We start from the raw sequence: 20584 nt of genomic DNA, 5'->3' as shown, positions 1-20584 counted from the left end.
ATGTTTTAAAAGGGCCCCAGTGCCATCTGCAGAGTGCAGATGGCCCCTATCCTGAGGGAGGCATCTCAGTAGGAGGGTGGACTGGGGTGTGGGGGGCTGCCCTGTCCCAGTGCCTTCACCCAGGCAGATGGATGGGGTCCCTGGGGCAGCTGGAGCCAAGAGCAGAAGTGCTGGAGCACCCGATCACCATGCCTGGTGCATCCGCAGGGCTGGGGGCAGGAATGTGCCATCGCCATGTTCCCTCCCACAGCCTGAGAGCGAGCAGGGGGGGACAGGGAGGGGACAGGGAGTGCGTGCAGAGCGTCCCTGCCAGCATGGAGTGGGGCTATGCTGGGAGCACATGTGGTGATGGGGACACGGCAAGCGGAGCAGGCGCAGAGCAGTGGGCAGCAGTGGTGCTGGTGTGAGCAGTGTTTGTTTTGTGGCTGTGCGCAACAGAGAGGGGTGTGTGCATGCGTGCGTGCTGACAGCGGGGCTGCGAGAAAGCATCCCTGGGGTCATGGCCCCAACAGGGTGCCCCTGTGGACCCTGGGCCTTCCCCAGAGGCACTGCAGCTTCTGCACGTGGAGAAAATCAAATCATTACTTCTGCTTTTTTAATTCTGCCTTCTCCATATGTACTGTAGCAGAGCAAGTGGAGAGGTGGGAAGGGAGGGCTGTTCCTGGGACACCGGTGCCTGCAGCGCTCCAACTATGGCTATTCCTCTGTTTCCTCCTAGAGAAGAGACAGGACAACGCGCGGGTGTATTACGTGAACCACAACACGCGGACCACGCAGTGGGAAGACCCTCGCACACAGGGGTAGGTGGGAAGAGCAGGGGCTGATGGTTGTGGTGGGACACCGAGCACTGAAACGTGGCTGTGAGGGTGCTGAGCCTCTTAGGCTGGGGAGCCAGAATCAAAAGCGTGGTGCTGGAGGTGCGAAAGTCCAAGGCAGTCTCCAGGAGGAGCGGCATGAAGCAGGGAGACACCTCCCAGGTGGCAGTGTGGTGACCCCATCTCTGCCTACAGGATGATCCAGGAGCCACCCCTGCCTCCTGGCTGGGAGATGAAGTACACCAATGAGGGCGTGCGCTACTTTGTGGACCACAATACGCGCACCACCACCTTCAAGGACCCACGGCCAGGATTTGAGTCTGGGTATGTGCTTGCAGCTGGGGCTGGGGGTCGCTCGTTCACAGCTCATCCGCCTGCTTTGTGGCAGGGACGCTCAACATTGGGTGTAGGTAAGTGTAGGGCTTTGCACTGCATGGAGGAGAGCTCCCTGCATGCAGTGGGGGTCATCTCCCACCTGTGGGCATGGCAGTGTGTGCTGGAGCCGTGCCCTGAGTCCATGCTGGTGCTGCTTTTGCAGGAGCAAGCAGGGTGGATCACCGGGTGCCTACGACCGGAGCTTTCGCTGGAAGTACCACCAGTTCCGCTTCCTTTGCCACGTGAGTATTGCAGCTGAGGGCTGCTGAGCCCCCAGGATGGGGGGGTGCTCATGAGTGGGCTGGTGATGTAGGACTGTCGTGCCAGCCCACGTATGGCCTCGTGTCTGTGCCTTGCAGTCCAATGCCTTGCCCAGCCACGTGAAGATCAGTGTTTCGCGACAGACTCTCTTTGAGGACTCCTTCCAGCAGGTGAAGATGTGTGGAGGCCCTGGGAGTTGTGGGGGTGTCCCCCTTTGAGCGTCCCACAGTGACCTGCTCCTTGCTCCCCCCACAGATCATGAACATGAAGCCCTATGACCTGCGGCGCCGCCTCTACATCATCATGCGTGGTGAGGAGGGCCTGGACTACGGCGGCATCGCCAGGTGAGCATGGGGCCACATGTCTGCTGTGGGGCAGGGTGAGCCCCCCGTGGCATGAGGCCTTCTAGGAGTCTCAGGGTTCCTGGCCCTCCTGCAATGCCTGCTCAGGCAGAGGAGGTGAGAACAGTGTAAATTCTGGGAAGGCATTGCCCTCCCCTATCCCTTGTACAGGGAGGGCTGCAGGTCCAGCTGGGCTCTCCTACAACCCCCAGTGCAGACCGGCCACTGGGCTGAGCTGCCTCTGCTCCCTGCAGCCTGCAGATAGGCACTGGTGTTTCTTGAGATGGCGGTGTGTGCCAGGGCAAATGTGCTGCTGGCTTCTACCATCTACCCAGTGGATGGTGCTGTGTGGCACTGGGCTGCGCCTCCAGCCAGAGGGACTGTCTGTTGTCCCCTGGCCAGCTTGCCTGGATGTCCAGCTCAGTGGTGGGCTTGCACTGCCTCTGCTGTCCCAGAACCTGTGCTGCAGTTTGCTCCCCACCTTCTACTTCCCAGGGATGCTGCTGCTGGCTGTGGGCAGGGCTCCTGCTGCCTGCATCTCTCTGTGTCCTGCCAGTGGTTTTACCCTATGGTAGGTTACGTCATGCTGTTCTACCACAGGGTAGAACCACGGACGGGATGCCGGGGCTGCCTCTGCGTCTGAGGACTGCCAGCGGTGGGGGAGCAGAGTGAGGGGCTGTGCCTGTTCCCCACTGCTTGGAGTGGGAAATTGGGAGGTAGGGGAGAGGTTTGTAGAGAAGGATAGCTGATGTTTGTGGGCACTGTATGTATGTGCACAGGCATGTGTGCACGTTTGACAGGCTGGATTCATGCAGCTACATTTTTCTTACTGATGTCTCCAAAGGCACTTTGTGGCCAGGTCCTGGGCTGCCCAATACTCAGACCAGGGCTCAGTGCTTGCCCCACACTCCAAGGAGCCGGGCACTGTCTGTGCAGCTGTGCTCCATGGTCATGGGGCTGTCCCCACTGCTGGGGCAAAGCCTCCCATGGCATCCCCACGTGCTGATGTCTGCTCACCACTGTCCACTTCCTCTTGCCCAGGGAGTGGTTCTTCCTCCTGTCCCACGAGGTGCTCAACCCCATGTACTGCCTCTTTGAGTATGCCGGCAAGAACAACTACTGCCTGCAGATCAACCCTGCCTCCTCCATCAACCCTGACCACCTCACATACTTCCGCTTCATCGGCCGTTTCATTGCCATGGTAAGAGCCTGGGGCCGGGGAATCTGCTTGGCAGGGTCACCCCCTCTGAGTGTTTTCTTGCTTAGTCTGTGCCCAGAGGAGAGTGGCCACGGCAGCATGAGGTGACATGTTGCAGGGCTGGGGCTGGGCCATGAGGCTGGGGTCGCAGTTTCCTGAGGCCGTGCCTCCAGGCCCTTGGCTGCCATCTGGTGCTGTCGGCTCTGCAGCTCCCGGGGCTGTTTTTAGCCCCTGCAGTGTGAGGTTTTCCAGCTGCCCCTGCTTGGCTCCTCCTGTGTTCTCACCCTCCCCAGGGCCTGGTGGGCATAGGGCTGCAGTGGTACCAGATGGGGCAGGGTCTGCCCAAAATGCTGCGCCCTGCCCAGATCCCCCTGCCCTGCCCCGCGCCTCGCAGGATCCCAATAAAACTCCAGACTATTACTCACCGCTGGGCTGTTCTAGACAAGCGTCTGCATTATTTTTGGCTGCCTTTGCCTTAGGCTCCTGGAAGCCAGGGATTCAGGGAAGCCACGGCAGAGCTCTGTTTAAACAAGTGCTCTTAATAGAGCTGTGAGGGGAGAAGGAGCTGCAGTGGAATTCATGGTGGGGAGGGGAAGGGGTTGCAAGCCCCATGCTGTGGTTTCAGCCATGATCTGCAAGGAGCCATCCTGGTCCCCCTGACCCTCCATTCCCACGCCCTGTAGGCTCTGTACCACGGGAAATTCATTGACACCGGCTTCACACTGCCCTTCTACAAACGGATGCTGAACAAGCGACCCACTCTGAAGGACCTGGAATCCATTGATCCAGAGTTCTACAACTCCATCATCTGGACCAAGTCAGTGCCTCACGCTTGGGGGCTGTGTGGGGGCGTGACAGTGCTCCCCCTGTGGCCCCTCACGTCCTGGTGCCCTTTGCAGGGAGAACAGCCTGGAGGAGTGTGGCCTGGAGCTCTACTTCATCCAGGACATGGAGATCTTGGGCAAGGTGACCACCCATGAGCTGAAAGAGGGCGGCGAGAGCATCCGGGTGACAGAGGAGAACAAGGAGGAATACATCATGTGAGTCTGGTCCTGATGCCCCCTTGGGCACCTGGCTTCGGAGCAGCACTGGGTGGGAGCGTGGGGCTGGGGACGTGGCCCCTTCTTGGCTACGTGGCTTTGACGAGCCCGAGCTGGCGCTGCACTGCACTGCGGTCTGGCTGCCTGTGGTCTGGGTGGCTGCCAGGACTCTCAGGAAGAGGAGAGGGGAGAGAGGGTGCAACTCCTCGCCTCGTCCCACGCTGCTCGCCAGCCTGTGTATTGGGGGGCTGCTGGGGCCACCGTGGTGCTGCTGGTGATCACCCTATGGTGACTGCTTCATCCTCAGAGCCTTCTGCTGCTCCTGGGCTGGGAAGCAGTGGGAGGGAGTCGTGGAATCACAAAGGGTGAAAAAGATGATGAGAGCCCCGGTGCCACACACAGACCCCTGCCTGCTTTCGCAGGCTGCTGACGGACTGGAGGTTCACACGGGGTGTGGAGGAGCAAACCAAGGCATTCCTGGACGGCTTCAACGAAGTGGTGCCACTCGAGTGGCTGCGGTACTTTGATGAGAAGGAGCTGGAGGTGAGCAGGCCCTGCCCCAGGCAGGCCATTGTGGTGCCCGTGGGCTGTGTGAGCTCTACTCAGCCCTGACCTCTGATTTCACCCATTGGTTCAGAGGTGAGCCCGCCTGAGGCAGCAGGGGCTGCAGGGCTGCATGTTGGGTCTCTTGGTGAACACTTTTCATCTGAGGCGAGGAATTCCCTTGCTCGCTTCTGTTGCTCGAGCTTGTGCCTTGCACAGCCCCAAAGGAGTCAGTGCTGTGAAGCGTGAACATGAGGCTGTATTTCCATCCCCCTGACTGTCGTCCATCCCCAGCTGATGCTGTGCGGCATGCAGGAGATCGACATGAACGACTGGCAGAAGAACACCATCTACCGGCACTACACCAAGAACAGCAAACAGATCCAGTGGTTCTGGCAGGTGAGCCCCAGAGCCTTCATGTGCCATGCTCAGGGCCAGGCACTGCCTGAGGCTGTGGGGTGATGGGGATCCTCCTCCCTGTGCTTGCAGGTGGTGAAGGAGATGGACAACGAGAAGAGGATCCGCCTGCTGCAGTTTGTGACTGGAACGTGCCGCCTGCCTGTCGGGGGCTTCGCAGAGCTCATCGGTGTGTGGCCGTGCTAAGGTTGGGCAGGGAGGGGGATGGTGGCCATGCCTGGCTCTGGTTGCTGGGGCCGAGTGTTCGTGTTCCCATTCCAGTAGGGTAGCGATGAAGCTGCAGCAACATCTGAGTGAGGCAGTGTGCTTTGTTGCTTCGTTGGTGCTGTACTGAGAAATTCCTTTAGCATGAACTGTGCCACTTAACTTTGTCAGCCCAGTTTGTAATCTCATTTTGAATGAGATTTGAGTGGTTTTTTTGTTCTTTTTTTTGAGTATCTTTATGGTAAGGGTGATGGAGCACTGGAGTAGATTGCTCAGAGAGGTTGTAGAGTCTCCTTCTATGGAGATATTCAAGACCTGTCTGGATGCCTACCTGCGTCATCTATTGTGGGTATCCTGCTTTAGCAGGGGGTTGGACTGTACGATCTCTTGAGGTCCCTTCCAACCCCTATGATTCTGTGATTCTGTTTTTTAATTTTTTTTTTTTTTGTGCTATGAAACCCCTTTTTTGGAAAACCATAGCGTGGCATTACTCTGTGTCTGCCCTTTAATTTGCTGCTTTTTAGGCCCCCTCACAGCCTGCCCACTGTTTTCTTGGAACTGATGTGTACCAGCTCACTTAACCCATTCGGTTGTTCTTACTGCCATATCAGCCTTTTCCCAGCCCCCTGAAGCCTGTCCAGGGCTAACCATTTGTTAAAAGCAGCCTCAGTGACTCAGACCTCCTGAGCCAGGTCCCTGGAAGTGTGCAGACAGACTGCTTGGTCCTGTGGCTCTGCAGAGGATGTGCGTTTCAGTGCTCACTGCTGAGCCACCCACCTTGCACTCTGTGCTGTGTCACTGCATGCTCTGGAAAACACTGTTCTGCTTTCCCTTTGGATGCTCTCTGTAAAGGGCTCAGAGCAGGCTCTGAGTACAGCTCTGGGTTTGTGACCCCGTGGGCTGTAGCATCGTAGGGCTGAGGCATTCTGCTGGCTGTAGGGCCAGGTCAGAGTTCTTTTCCAACTCCTGACATGTAATGAGATCGGCTCTGCTCCTCATTAACAGGCAGCAACGGGCCTCAGAAATTCTGCATCGATAAAGTTGGCAAAGAGACGTGGCTGCCTCGGAGCCATACGTGGTGAGTGGCTGCTGTGTGGGGCTCATGGGGACAGCTCCTGGTGTCCCTGTGGGGCTGCGTGGGGGTCTAGCTGCCTGTATGCCCTTCTCCCGTGGGATGAAGCTGCTGGGGGGACCCGTGGGAGGGGACCCTCTGGTGGGGAGCAGGGTGGCAGCAGCACTGGGCTCCCTCCCCGCTCACAGCACCCTGTCTCACCAGCTTTAACCGCTTGGATCTGCCTCCATACAAGAGCTATGAACAGCTGAAGGAGAAGCTGCTGTATGCCATTGAGGAGACGGAAGGCTTTGGCCAGGAGTGATGGAGCCCTGCTGCTCTCCCAGGCGGTGCTCGCAGCACTGCTGCCTGTGGGATGGTGCGGGTGGTGCTGATTCTGTTCTCTTGTTCCTGTGTGAGGTCTGCACACACAGCCCTGGGGCAGTATCCACGTGTCCTTCCCAACCCAAACTGAAGTTGGGAGGGGAAAGTGGGAGCGAAAGCCCAGCCCTGCTCAGCCTGGGGCTGAGGAAGGGCCAAACCCAGCCTTGTGCACACAGTGTGCACCACAGCTCCTGTCCCTTCGCCTGGACACGGGGACATGGGTGCTGCGTGGGGCTGTGGGCTACACTCCCTGTCCCAGAGGCTGCTCCATGTTAGTGGGGTTGTCCCTGCTTGTGGGAAATGGCTGTGCACCTGGAAATGGACACAAGCAGCTTCTGACTGAGGTGCTGAAGCCAAGCCCCAAGGTTCTCTGCAGTTTATTTTGCCCCTCTCCCTGAAGCAGTACTCAGCTCTTCCCCATGTGGCACAGAGCCACTGATGGACTCCAGCCCTGACTTAAGGAGCCAGGCTGGGGCTTTTCCCAGGCATAGTTAAAGGAGATCTGGTTTAGGTGTAGGCTATCCCTCCTGTTATTTTTTCAGCCTTCCTGTGGCGTTTCAGTAGATAATTAAGGATGAGAAGTGGCTCTTGAGCTGACTCAGGTGCTCATAAAGATATATTTGTGTTTGGGCCATATCTTGCTCCCAGCAAGATACTTGGGTGTCTGCAATGGGGGCTGTAGGGTGCAGGCAGGGCTGGGCCTGGCACCATGCTCCACCTTGCTACTATGTTTTGAGGTGCCAGTGTGCAGTGCAGACCTGTGCTGTTTGGTATTTAGAGCAAGTGCTGGGAGCTGGTGCTCTGCAGCTTGTGTGAGGCTCGACCACCCCTGTGTGCTGTGCCAGGAGTTTCCAGAGCTGTGATAAGGGCAGGATCAGGCCCTGCCCACAACCCGGGGTGAAGGGCCGTGGTGTCCTGGCCGTAGCTCTAGGACAGGGCCCTGGTGAGCAAGCACTGGTGTGTGTATATCTGTACATAAATGAAATCGTGGACACAAAGCTCTGCAATAGCTTCTGACCGGTAACTGGAGCGTTTTGTACTGCACCATCCTGCCTCAGTGATGCCGATTTCTTGTGCAATAAAAGACAAGCAGCTCTCGTGGTGCGTCCCTGGCTGGTGTCACAGTGCAGGGACAGCCCCCTGCTCCCCGTGATGGGGCTGGAGGTTTGGGTGCAGGATTTCAGCAATGCTGGTCTGGCGACTGCATGGGGTACCCTACATGCTCCCATTTCAGGAGCAGGGACGGCTCTGCTCAGAGTTGGCCTCTAGGTTTGTTTCCATGAATACATACGTACATTCCATCTGTTTTTCTGTGCACACATGGAGGCACCTTCCTTGTGTTGAGGGTCTGGCTGGGCACAGCGCCTGCCTGCCTCTCTTAGCCTGTAATCATGCGTAGTTAAAAATGGCTCTGGGATGGCTGGCTGGCTGTGGTGCTGTGTGCCTACGTTTGGGTGCCATGATGAACGTGTCCTCTGTAATTAGTGGGCTGCAGGCAGGGCGGGAGGGGTGGATATGATTGGCACAGCATGGTGGCACCACCCTGATGGGGATGTGGTACCACGGGGGATTGGATGCTGTCATGCTGTGTGTGGTGCTGGGGTACCATGCTGACAGCTGTGAGGCAGCAATGGAAATCAGGCACATGAGAACAGCATCCCTGGGAATTACAGCTTTTGGTTCAAAAAAGAAAAAATCCAACACAGCAGAACTAAATAAGCCTGCTATTCACACCACCAGGGGCCAGCTAGCATCCCATCATTTTGCCTTCAGCAGCACTTGCAATGGGTTATTATTTCCTTAATAGACCATACTTGTGCTGCACTGTGGGAAACTGCTGCCAGCATGGCACAGCCCACCCCCAGAAATTCATTTGCTAGGGGCCTCCCCTGGCTGCATTGCTGCCTCCTGGCCACAGGCACTGGTACAGCTCAGCACCCACCTACAGCAACTATTCTTGTGGCGGCTTCTGCCACATTGTGTCCATCCATACAGCCGTGTTACAATGAATGCAATGAGTATCAAAGCCCCAAAAAGCAGAGCACTTCTCATTACAAAGGAAAAGAACCCAGCAGCAAAGTGACTTAGTTTACAAGATTTTTTAATTTACAAATAAAAAAACTACACATTTTACTTTTTCTCTTTTTTCTCTTCTTTCTTGACATCGCTCTTCTCCTTATCTTTCTCTTTCTCATCTTTCCTCTCCTTTTTACTCTCTTCTTTTTCCTGTCCTTCCTTCTTCTCTGCATCCCTGTTGGCAATCTTGTTGTTGATAAGGTTGTGCAGGGCAACCACCGAGCGGATAAGAGAAGCCAGGTAAACTACCACCATCTGGTCATTGGTCTTCAGGTAAAAGGCCTTGACAAATTCTTGCAGATTGACATCTGGTAGCAGGTTGAAGACATCCTGAAGGTGGTAAATGATCTGGTGGTTGATGGGTAGCTTGCCCATGGCTACTTTCTCAAGGTAGCTCCTGATGTCCAGAAGCTTGGAGTTCAGTCCCTTCAAGCCATGGACCTGATTTGTGATCCGCTGGGACAGAGTGCCCACCGTGGTGTCCTTGATGTCTCTGAAACATGGTAACAAAGATTGGACATTAGAATGTTTGCTGCATACTCATCAACAAGCTGTGAGCATTCACTAAGAGGTCTTTCCTGTTTATAAAGAACAGCATTTGCAAGAACAGATGAAGTACAACTAAACAGAGCACTTCAAGTCCAAGAATGAGATCAAACTGATTTACATTAGAAAACGTGTATAAAATAGGTCATTGTTGCACGCTTTTGTGCAGAAATGCTGTCTTTGGAAATAGTAGTGATACCACCAGTTAGAGGGATAGAAAGAAAGAAGCCAACAGGATTTCCAACAGGTGAAAAGGCTGTGCAGTTTGTATGAGGTGGCTGCTCTTTTCCTGGCTGGCAAGCTTTGCCAGTTTGCCAGCTGCAGCTCCGGCAGCCATGGTCCCACTCAGTCCTGCTCTGCGATGTATGCAGGGGCTGAGATGGTTCCAGACCACGATATTTCAAAGCTCTGAACTGATGACAATGTAGCTGTCATCATTTGATGGAGTTTCAGCGGGCAGTTACACCTTCCACTAGCAATGGCTGAACGTGCCGAGCGAGACTGCTAAGAGAACATAAGCAGCGTGTTTCACAAGCTCTGCATTTCCTCCAGGAAGCTGGCACTGGGAGATGCCAGATGGACCACGTTCCCTGCTGTGCGAGTCTCACAAGAAAGCTCTCATCTTAAAGGTGTTTACCGTAACAAGTGTTCAACACCAACTTCCTCTGCCTCCTCCGCTCCGATCTCACTAGTCACGTGCTCAAACGTCTTGGAGGTTGGAGTGCCATCCTTGGAGGTGCACAAACACAAGGACACAGGGTTAGGCTGAGCACACAGCTGACTACGGGCACAAAGAGACGGACTGGCCAGCACAAATGGCTCAGCCACAAACAGGGGGCAATGTGAACTGTGCCAAAGCAGCGTAAGATGAACTGAGTCTCATTTGCGCGACAGAACCAGGAAGAGGCAATGGGACAAATGAGGGCAGAAAAGTGTCAGGATGAAGCACACAGGCCCTCAGCAGGGAATGTAACATCACCTATGCAGAGGGCAAATGAGTGCCACGGGACGTATGTCCTTTTGAACATACAAACATCCCAACACTCATCTTTCAATGGAAACCTTTTCCTAGGAAGGCACAGAAAAGCATTAGGTGCTCACATCATGAACCTCTTCAACTGAAATATAAGCTTCTGTGGGCAGTCCCAGGTCCTTTGGTTTCACATCAATAATCACCAACACCTTATGGAAAAACAGAACAAAACATAGAATACCAGGTTTTACTCAAGGACTGGAACAAAACACCTTCACACTACAGGCTATGCAGAGGTGTTAACTCCAAGCGTTGAAATAAGACATCTACGGCTGTTTAAAATACTTTGCTGTGAGTTTTTTTCACAAGTTTTATCAACTATTACAAAAGTAGGGGCCAAGGATTCCCATGTCCACATTTAGAAAAAGAAAAACAAACAAAGCGCAGCACTTACAGAGTTTGGACAGTATCTTTTCATCAGTTCATTGATAGCAATGTCATTCTTGTGCAGTTTAGGGCCTGTGTGGTACCAACCAACTATTCTTTCTCTAGCTGAGCAAAACCAGAAAGGATTCTAAAATCAGAATTGTGTAGCAAGACAACAACAAAAGTATTTGGGTGGAGACTGAATTAGCAAACAAGCAATCTGACGCATGCAGAAAATGAATGTAAGGCAGGAGAAAATGAATCAGAGGAGGCAAAACAATTGCATGGCTAGCAATGAAGACATTTTACAGAAATAACTACTCCAAGGTTCTTAATTAAATGAGTCTATTTCATATAATGCAGTAATTCACATAACAGCCATCTGTCAACTTGCAACTCTGACATCTAAAGATACAAAAACTCTAGAAACAGGAACTGTTTCACAAATGTCTCAATCATTTTGAATTGTTGCTAGAGCAAAGAAAATTCATGGGAACTGAAGTTATGACTGAATGTCATATATAAACTGAGCTTTAATGTCTCAAATGAAGTAATGAAGAGCAATAGAATTACTGTCGAAAACATGAGTTTGTAATATTTGTAAATATTACATAATCCCCAAATATGTTCTTTTGTTCATAAAAACAGTTTCAGGGCAAATCTGCACAGAAGTTATAGAAGAGAAACATATGTAATTCTTTAGAAACAGCAGCATGTATGAAATCTAACTAATTCTGAAGATACAAAGCTATCAGACGTAGGAAAATTAATACGGTATGAACGAATGTGTTAGGAACACAAACTACTTAAACAAATTAACCCTTGGAAAACCATTAGCAAAGTGAAGCTACATAAGGAATTAGCATGGAGAGGCTTCTTACCTGGGCACATCATCTCCTGCTTAGCTATGAATGCACCTTCTCACGTGGACAAAGTTAAAAGTTTCTAGGAGTGTATCCATGCAAGGCAACCTAAACTTACCGTTGACCTTCTTAAACATTCCATACATGTTCTCCAGATAGTCGTGGTCCAGAAACCACACAGTATCATCCTTGTCGTCTTCATCAAAAGGTACTGGAAATAAAATGCCAATATTTAAGAAACCAATTTTCTGACTAAAAGTATTTGTAGAAGCACCATGTTTTAAGATCGCTCTGGCTGCTAGGGGCAATTGGATCTTAATCAGTTTCAACTGCTCTGCAATGTTGTGCTGTGAGTGCAAAACTACAGTGCAATTCTTTCTCCTAACTGCCAGCAGTTTTAAAACAGAGGAATAAAATGCAAAGTGTTCTAAAAGTTATCCTCGGTGGCCAACATCAAAGCATCAGAGGGAAACTCTCCCCTGCACAACAGTAACTGCATGGTATGCATACACATTTGATATGATAAATAGGATCCCAGCAGACTTTGCAGTTTGTTGATCAACAAAGAGCAAAAGGAGCTTTCGCCATAGGACACATTTCATCAACGCTTTTACAGACTAGTAGAACATAAAGAGGCACTTCAGGGAAGGACCGGTTACCCCTGAGTGGTAAAGGATGAGTGGTTTTATCCGCTAGCATGCATACAGGGCGCACTGCTGGTTTTGAGAACAGAGTGCTCTCAGCATTTTGATTTACAGAAATACTAAAGCTTCAAAGTTGAAAGGCCGTCATAGTAGCAAAAAAATCCCAAACTTCTTTTCAACTCAAAGGGAAAAAAAGATCTTCCAAAATTGGCAAAGAAAAACAGAAGAAAAAAAAAAGTCATCACAAGGGAGAACTCCTTACAACTGTGAAACTCCATAAATAAACTGAGATATTTCTGCTTTGTCAGAGCAGTCCCACCGGGGAGGAAATGATATAACTAACACAAGTGGGTTAGTGAGAGCCGTGCACCCAAAAATTACTCCTGATATCACATGAAGGTACGTAAGAGGAAATGGTTTCAACACCACTGAGAACATGCTTTAAGGAGGAAGGAGTGCTTTAACTGGACAAAATCTGAGAGTGACATCTTCCCATAAGCGGTTACGGCCACACGAGCACTGGGCAGAGAGGTGTTCCACAAGCTGAGACACGAGCACTCAGCAGAGGTCAGTGTGTCCAGTGCAGCAAAACATTCAGCAGTGCTTCAAAAAAAGTTTACTCCTGCTGCTGGAGCATGGCACACTGCAGTGCCGCAGGGAGGCTGCCGGGCGAGACAGGCTCCAATGGGGCACTTCAACAGCAGGCAGCTGTTTCACAGAATCACAAAGTCACGGGTGCTGGAAGGGACCTCTGGAGATCGCCCAGTCCAGCCCCTCCTAAAGCAGAGGATCCCTAGACTTTGATACAGGCCGATCCGTACAAGAGGAGGACCTGTAAGCTGGCACAGCAGCTTAGGGACAAACATACAGCACAGCCTTTAAATCACGTCCTAATGGGGGTGGACACGCAACTCACCTGCAAAGCTGTTGGACACGTCCAGGATCTTCTTCTGCCAGGAGCCCAGCAGCACGCCCACCACGCGCTTCTGGTTCCCAACCTTTCCTATTCTGAAGGGAAAACGCCGTCAGCGCCCACACGGCAGCCCGCACAGACAGCCGGGCAGCGGCGGCTGCTTCTGCCACGGGCACGCCAAGCACCCGGCGCACGGGCAGAACAGAATTAGGGGCACCGTGATTTCTGGTCGCCGACTGTTGCTTTACTCTTAAAAGAAAGGTATCCCGGTGCCCTCGTCACCAAACCTCGGAACGCGGCGGCGCTCGGCGCGAGGCTGAGCAGGGCGCTGTGCCGCAAAGCGGGGATGCAAGCAGCGCGGCTCCGAGTTGCGCCGTGCCCGCGTGAGCGGCTGCAGCACAGCTACCGGCGGCACGACGCCGCCGCTCAGAGGGTCGCGCTCGGCAGCTAAGGCACGAACTGCAGCGGGCTCCGGGCTCCCCTTCCCCCCACCGCGTCCGCAGAGCTCCCCGCACCGTGAGGGCCCGCCCGCGGCCCGCTGCCGTCCGAGCACCCTTCTTCCTCCTCCCGAGGACGGAGCCCACCCCAGCGCGCTGCGGGCTGCGCTCCCTTCGCCTCGGGGTCTCGACCCGAGCGATCGCCCGGCCCCTGCCCCCCGCAGCCCCGCGTTCCTCACACTGCGGCGCGGCTCGGGCCCGTGACTCAGCGCCGCGGCCCCACCGCCGGCCGGGCCCCACCTGTTGAAGTGATCGACGACGCTGAGCAGCACCAGCGGGTGCACCACCACGCGGTCCACCGCCAGCTCCGGCATGGCGTCCCCCGCCCGGCCCGCTCCGGCCCCGCTCCGCCGTCAGCCCACTCCCAGCCCGCCGCAGGCCGCTCCCCGCCGCCAGGCCCCGCTCCCAGCCTGCCCCGCGGCGGGGCGGGGCCGGGCCGCCATCTTGAAGAGGTCGGCGGGAGGCGGGCCCGCTCTGTGAGGGCGCCGCCATCTTGAGGAGGTGCGCGTGACGAGCGGCGAGGCGCCATCTTGGGGAAGTGGCGTCGTTCGGCGTGAGGTAAGGGGCGGGCCGGAGGGGAGGAAGATGGGCGGAGCGGGCGGGCTTTGTCTCGGGGAGGCTCTGAGGGGGTCTCCGGTGGAGGCGGGGGGGCCTTAGGGCCAGCTCTCGGCGGCTCAGTCGGGGGGGCGGTTTGGCCCGGAGCCGTGGCGGCACCTCCCGCGGGCACCGCGAGACGCGGGCTGGGCTCCCGCCTTTCCCGCCAAGCGGGCCGCTTTTACTGGAAGGCGGCTCTCATCGGGCGGGCGCTGCCCGCGGCACTCCGCGCCGTTCCCCACTGCCGTGGCGGCGTTCCTTCCCGTTCGGCCCCGATTCCGTCCCGGTCCCGGCGCCGTTCCGCTCGCAGCTCGGCACGGCCTGCGCCGGCGCTGCCCCGAGCCGCCAGGGTTCCGCGTCGCACCCCCGAGGACGCGTTCGGTGACGGTCCCTATTTCTACGCTTTCCCCACGTGCTGCTGCTCGGCGCGTTTCCCCGCCCTGCCCACGTGGCGCCGTGCAGCCCGCGCTGCCGTTCGGATCTCGGGGCGCTCCGCCGCCCCGGCCGCTCCCCGCCAGGCGCAGCCCGAGCCCGGCCCTCTCGTGGCGCTGCCCGGCGTTACGCGGCCCGGCGCCGACTTGGCGATTCGGGCGGAATTCCGGCGGAGCTGGCGGAGCTTTCTTCCAGCAGAGGGAGAGCTCTGACCGCGGAATTCCAACGCGGCCGGCGTTCCTGTAGCTTGTTTTATCAATATACATATAAAACTCACTGTTCAAATTAACTAGTTCAATAAGTAATTTAGCTCATTGATTTTTGGGCATATCCTAAGTGCCGTTACAAGCTACGGATATTTTAAATGCCATTACCTAATAAAAGGTGCTTAAAACATTCCTTCTATTGATTTTATTACTGCTTTATTTTGCTGCCTTGGTTTAAAATCATTTTAACCGCTCTGTAATCAAGAAGAAATATATCGTTGGTGAAATACAGTCAATTTCCTAAAAACCTTTGACATCGTTAAATAAGGAATTAGTTGTTAAATCATGTCGGGCAATAACCGAGGGACAGAAAAGATATAAAATTTGGAGCGGTGGGCCGGCGTACCAGTGAGCTGCTCCGACCTTTGGCATTCAGACTGTATGCGACAATCGCACTTCAATTCTGTTCTTGATTCCTACATCAGTCAGAAGAGATTTAAAATCTCAGCATGCCAGGAAGGTTGTTGAAGGATAACGGAGTACGATCTAGAGACAATTAAGGGGTGTTTTAATGACCTGCTGTGACTTTTTGTTAAAATTACTCTCTAACTTAGCGCATTTGAAGTTTCATTTGCCGGATTGCATTGCTGGTAGTTTAGCGTATTGATGTTATACACAAAAGACTAAATTGAGTCTGCTCATGGGGATTTCAGTTACTTCCCTTCCCAGCTCTTTTGACTTGAGAAGATTATCAGTATTATTGAGCTAATCAGATGGTAGATGGAGGCTGGGAATACAGGCAATATGTTGCTTAACTGAAGAATTGAAAAGTAAGTAATGAATGTTGGTGCTCAATAAAAAAAAGCTAATGAGTTGATTGCATCGATGCTTGATGTAATTTAACTGTAGAGTGGCAAACATCAATACTTATTTATGTTTTGATTCATGATTGCTGATCTGAAATTCGGAGTTTGGAGAGGTCCTGCTGTAAGCGAGCGCCTGGCGAGGGGAGGCTCCTGGAATGGGACACGCGATCGCACGTCTGTTGTTGGGCTTTTTTCTTCTTTTCAAATATAACTTTTCAGAGAATTGCCGAAAAATAGTTCAAAAGTAAGATCAATGATTAGAAATGTTGAAGGAACCTCTGGTCTTCCTGTAGTAAAGACCTTAATAACCTGAAGGGAAACGTCAGTGGCAGAGAAACCTGGTGCTGCTGGTGGAGGTGGGCATGTGCCGTGTTTCAGCAGCAATCCCACCACTGCTTGTGTAAGTTACTGCTGCTTATGACCGCGTTTCAGAATAAAGTTAATTGGCAGAAAATCTTGCAGTCTTGAATGGTACAAGAGTTCTTAATTCACTTCATTCAGAGCTCACCTTTTGCTCTTCTCTCTTCCTTGTGGTTTGCGAGATGTTGTTGGCATTCTGTACGTGCAGGTTTATGCTTATTGGTGACACAGAAGGACATCTCTGCAGGCTTTTCTAAGCTGTGAAATGTGTCTTCAAATGTGCTTTTTAATTCTGTAAAATGCCCTGTGTCACATTTGGGCCTAGGTGCTTGTTAGCATAGGGGCATGCTGGTATGTTCTCTGGGCATCTGTCAGCCATGGCTTTATGGAGTCCATGCTTGCCAGCTGTTTTCTAATTTGACTAATGCTGTCTTAACAAAGCCCCAGTAATGTGGCTAAGGGACACTTGCAGTGGCCTTATTTCTCTCCTGGTCCTTTCCACCTGCAGCTTTTGGTGCCAGAGGGCAGCGTGAATTTGTAACAGCAAGGAGAAAAAATAAATGGAGATGACTGCTATAGAATCACAAAAGTGCCTGATGGCCACATATAGGCTGGGGAAGGCACGTGTTTACAGAATGCATTTGCTTTGTGTTTCTAGGTGTTCTTTCCAGCTGTGAGAGTTAAAAACACTACTGTGCTTTAAATGAAAATACCAGCATGCTGCAGTTAGCTGCAGCTCATCAGGCCCAGGAGCGAAGCCTTGGATGGCTGTGCCCTCCCAACTTGCTGTCTGCTTTGTGAGTGTTTCCATCTTGTCTGAGAAGGGCCAGGCGCTGCTGCTGGTCCATCAGGAGCCTCACCCTGGGAAAAGTTTGGCTGAACCTTCCCCAAGCAGAGGGTTCTCTGCATACCTGAAGGGAAGAGTGCAGCTGGGGGGTGTGGGCAGGTCAGGGCGGGCTGTGCAGGAGGCAGTGACGCTTCTGCCCAACCTGCTTTTCCTCTGTGGCTTTCCAGAACCTGCCAGTGCTAAGGGATGTCCTTGGGACTGCGGCTACAAAGGATCCTCACAGCTGGGAAGTATTGGTGCCTGATGCTTTGGAGTCTCGTCCTAAATGACGCTTCTTAATGTGTGCCTTTAATTCCGGCTTTGTTTGGTTGTAAAGAAAATCCTGATGTTGTTCTCTCAAGACAGAAGGATTGGGGGAGGAGGGAAAAGCAGTGCATCCATGAGAATGTATTTTTATTGAGATGCCGTTTAAAATGTGTTTAAAATCCACTTGAGAAGTGAAGCTTTCTGTAGACCCGTCAGTAGTTCGTTGTGTAATGTCTTCATGCTACCAGCTCAAACGGGCAATATTTATTTCCTTATAAGTTTAGCTTTATCCACGTCACTGTAGTTTCCTGCAAAGATTTCCATGACCAGGCTTTGGGAGGAGTGATGCTGCCTGGAATGGAACGGGTAACGCGAGCCACTGAAGGAAAACGGAAAGCTGCCACAATATTATTAGTTCTAATTTGCTTTGGTTAAACTATAATTCAACGAAATGCTGATGCTGTAGGCTCAAAGCATGATGCCATGGAGCGTGGACTTACCCAAACTTCAGAATAAGTATCAGTTTGCTCCGATTTGGAGGTCTTCAGAAGCAATGACCACTTATTCCAAGTGTCTGTTCTAGAGCCAAATGCCTTAAAATAAACTTTTAATCTGTAACTGTAAAGTGATCTGTACAATTCTTTGCAATCTGATCTTTAAATATTTGTGTTGCAGTCATTTATTTGGCTCCTTGTGGAGCATCTACAGAAGTACATCTAGAAGGAACACTTGTGCTGCTTACTGTGGTTGATCAGCTGCAAGTATCCCAGTAGTTGCTGTTGTTGAATTTAAGACCTTTTGGCCATATCTGTGTGTTATCCACTTACAATCCTATCCTTCCACAAATAGTATCACAGTGGAATTTGGGCCAGTTACTTTTGCATGTAGAATTGGCATTTCCTGCAGTTCAAATGCTCGTAGAAGAATTGTCGACATCTAGTGCAAATTTGTGGGGAAAATCCTCCGGATTTGATGCTGTGCACTTAGAATTTCTGTGGTTCTGTCCAGAAATCAGAGGGTATAGAAATGCCAGAGATGTTTTTAACAACTAAACCACTGACTCTGATTTCTGTGTTTCAGTACTTTATTCTTCTATTTTTGCTAAGTATGTGCTTTTTTTTTTTTTTTTTTTTTTTTTTTTTTTAATTGTGGAAACAAATAGTTTAAAAAAAAAAAAAAAAAAAAAAAAAAAGCAGAACAGTTCTGGTCCTACTCATTTTTCCACACCTTGAGGACCAGCAAATTCTTTAATATGAGATTTTATTTGTACAAAGCAAAACTTCAAAACCACTCAAAAGCTTTCTTATTAACTGCTGTCAGTCCTTTGATTTACAAGGGCAATAAAGATCTGGAGGGGGCACATTTATCATGGCGCTCAGCACACCAGGAGCCATTTTCTCAAGCGGTAAAGCCAAGTGATAAAATGAGTTCTTTTGTTCTATAACCAAGACACATTCCCTGTTTTTAAAAATGTGCGTTGGACTTCTTGGCTTGTAGTTTGGCTGAGTTCCTCTGATTCTCCGTTTGTAAATGAAAAATGGCGAACATGCAGATGTTGATGATGCATCTGGAAAAAAAACAGACTTTCTGAAAGTCGACTTAGGTTTATTTGCCAGCTCTTTTTCCAGTGCAAACTCTTGTATTATTTATTTTTTCACAGCACCTTTTAGCGTAACGGGATTTTTTTGTTTTGTTTTTCAAACTGATGTGATCACAGACCTCTGCAAAGCTTGCGAAATTGCGATTAGAAAGGAATTAAAAGTCCTCTCCTGACAATGAAGAGCCATGCTCTGGAGGCGTGGTGCTACTTCACGAGTTTTTGTTACTTCATCTGTTTCTAAACTTGTTTGGGTGACTTTTTGGAGGCTGTTCTTTAATATAAGCAAATAGGAGGGAAAGTGCTCTTGTTTATACAAAAAAAAAAATCAATGACTTGTATTGGTACTTCATTAATAGACGTAGCGGTGTGGGAGGAACGCCTTGCAAAAGTAAATGTGAGCGAGGGCTCGGAGTCTGACTGTGTATGCATATAAATAAAGCCAGTTTTGTCTGCTCCATGTAAGTGCTGCCACCTCTGGTCTCTTCCAGATGTGAGAAGCACTGCTGGATGCTGGGCAGCTGACTGGCAAAAGCAGCAAATCCAATTGTGCTCAGCTGTCTGGTGCTGTTGTGCAGGAATCTTCAGAACAAGTGTAGGAGAGCAGGTTTGCAAAAAGTACTTTTTAATGTAGCTTTGAGTAATATGATCCTGATTCTTAGCTTAAAACTAGGTAAGGTTTTGTTTAATGCTTTGGCTTCGGTCGCGACACTGTCGGAACATAAGGAAGAATGAGTTTGAAAAAAGGCAGCAGCATCAAACCTTGTTTGTATTTACCAGCACCACTGTGATGCCCATAGAGCTGCAGTAGTGCAGCAGAACCCTTTTGTCCCCAGGTACTCAGGGTGTGATGGATGGGCTTGCAAGGCACTTTGGACAATAGCTTTTTCTTTGGTTTTATTCTCGGTTCCCTTTGTCGACAGAGGGTTTTTAAGAAAAAGCATGCTGCAAGCAGGCTGGTCTCGTACCACAGCCGTGCATTGCTCTCTAACACGATGTTGTCCGAATGAAAACCCTGAGCAAAGGACCACAGGCACATCTGCCTGGAGGTTGGTGGTCCTGCCTGTGGTGGGGGTTGGAACTTGATAGTCCTTGATGTTCCTTCTGACCCAAGCCATGCTATGGTTCTGTGATCCAAAGTGAAGTCTTCAGGCGTGCTAAGTGGGTGTGGGACAAGTCTTCTCTGTATTCTACAATACACAGCGTGGAAGTAGCACTTGTGGTATGATGCTGCTCCAGCTTGTACGTCCCTGAAAGCACATCGTTCAGTCAGTATTTGTTGGTGGCTGACTTTCCGTGATGCCTTATCCAGGAGGGAGCAGCTGTGTTACAGCAAAGGCCCCACCACAAGTGCTGTGCTAATGGGTGGAAGAAGGTGGCTTTGGTTGCCCTATCGTAGCAATCTGTAGCAGAGGGATCTGCTGTAGTTTTATGTTGGTATTTGAAATTTAGCAAGAACAGGCTTTGTCAAGGAGGCACACCTTCACGTATAGCTGTGCACTTCTGATACTTGCTGCATTGTAAAGCTTTTAGTCTCTGATATTTAAAGTTGGGAATTACAAGGTTTCATAGTTGGTTTTTTTGGTTTTTTTTTTTTTTTTTTTTTTTTTTTTTTTTTTTTAAACCCTGGGGCCTCTTTATGCTGTAGTGTCTTGAAAGAGCCTAAAGCTTTGGAAAAAAACCCCACTGAAATACTTTTTATTTTATGAAGCAGTTGTGGGGTCAGTTTTTCTAAAATGAATGCTTTTATGTTGGATAGTTTAAAGACCATCTGTTAACCGAAACCAACCATAAGTGAAGTTGCAGTTATGTTTCCTATTAGTCTTGTATCTTTCCTATTAGTCATGTATGAAAGAATACAGAGACATC

At 51.2% G+C, this 20584-nt stretch overlaps 3 protein-coding genes across 8 annotated transcripts in view; 2 read left to right on the top strand and 1 right to left on the bottom strand.

Moving 5' to 3' along the window:
• Nucleotides 1-7727, top strand: part of WWP2 (WW domain containing E3 ubiquitin protein ligase 2) — a 32230-nt gene extending 24503 nt beyond the window's left edge. For 4 of the 5 annotated variants that reach the window (XM_052686512.1, XM_052686514.1, XM_052686513.1 and 1 more), the window contains 13 exons: nucleotides 719-800; nucleotides 1011-1139; nucleotides 1354-1432; nucleotides 1550-1621; nucleotides 1707-1795; nucleotides 2834-2993; nucleotides 3674-3807; nucleotides 3890-4030; nucleotides 4453-4573; nucleotides 4868-4972; nucleotides 5063-5159; nucleotides 6200-6272; nucleotides 6471-7727. In XM_052686512.1, coding sequence (XP_052542472.1) covers nucleotides 719-800; nucleotides 1011-1139; nucleotides 1354-1432; nucleotides 1550-1621; nucleotides 1707-1795; nucleotides 2834-2993; nucleotides 3674-3807; nucleotides 3890-4030; nucleotides 4453-4573; nucleotides 4868-4972; nucleotides 5063-5159; nucleotides 6200-6272; nucleotides 6471-6570 — 1382 coding nt within the window. In that variant the 3' untranslated portion in view covers nucleotides 6571-7727. Of the gene's footprint in view, nucleotides 1-718; nucleotides 801-1010; nucleotides 1140-1353; nucleotides 1433-1549; nucleotides 1622-1706; nucleotides 1796-2833; nucleotides 2994-3673; nucleotides 3808-3889; nucleotides 4031-4432; nucleotides 4574-4867; nucleotides 4973-5062; nucleotides 5160-6199; nucleotides 6273-6470 lie in introns of those variants that run through there. The other variant, XM_052686515.1, reaches the window with a different exon arrangement.
• A 986-nt stretch (nucleotides 7728-8713) lies between these two features.
• Nucleotides 8714-13958, bottom strand: PSMD7 (proteasome 26S subunit, non-ATPase 7). The gene is made up of 7 exons (XM_052686518.1): nucleotides 13808-13958; nucleotides 13074-13165; nucleotides 11632-11724; nucleotides 10679-10776; nucleotides 10353-10433; nucleotides 9889-9980; nucleotides 8714-9198 (listed from the first exon to the last, which is right to left on the bottom strand). The coding sequence occupies exons 1-7, from the start codon at nucleotides 13879-13881 to the stop codon at nucleotides 8760-8762; spliced, it is 969 nt and encodes a 322-aa protein (XP_052542478.1). The 5' UTR covers nucleotides 13882-13958; the 3' UTR covers nucleotides 8714-8759.
• A 75-nt stretch (nucleotides 13959-14033) lies between these two features.
• ZFHX3 (zinc finger homeobox 3) overlaps nucleotides 14034-20584 on the top strand; it is a 508991-nt gene continuing 502440 nt past the window's right edge. The window contains exon 1 of one of the 2 annotated variants that reach the window (XM_052686500.1): nucleotides 14034-14125. The gene's annotated coding sequence lies outside the window, so the exon portion shown is untranslated. The remainder of the gene's footprint in view (nucleotides 14126-20584) is intronic. The other variant, XM_052686501.1, reaches the window with a different exon arrangement.

The sequence above is a fragment of the Tympanuchus pallidicinctus genome, unplaced genomic scaffold, assembly GCF_026119805.1.
Source record: "Tympanuchus pallidicinctus isolate F22 unplaced genomic scaffold, pur_lepc_1.0 scaffold22, whole genome shotgun sequence".
Lineage (NCBI taxonomy): Eukaryota > Metazoa > Chordata > Aves > Galliformes > Phasianidae > Tympanuchus > Tympanuchus pallidicinctus.
The sequence above is the reverse complement of the archived record's forward strand: the minus strand, read 5'-3'. Positions and strand labels throughout refer to the sequence as shown.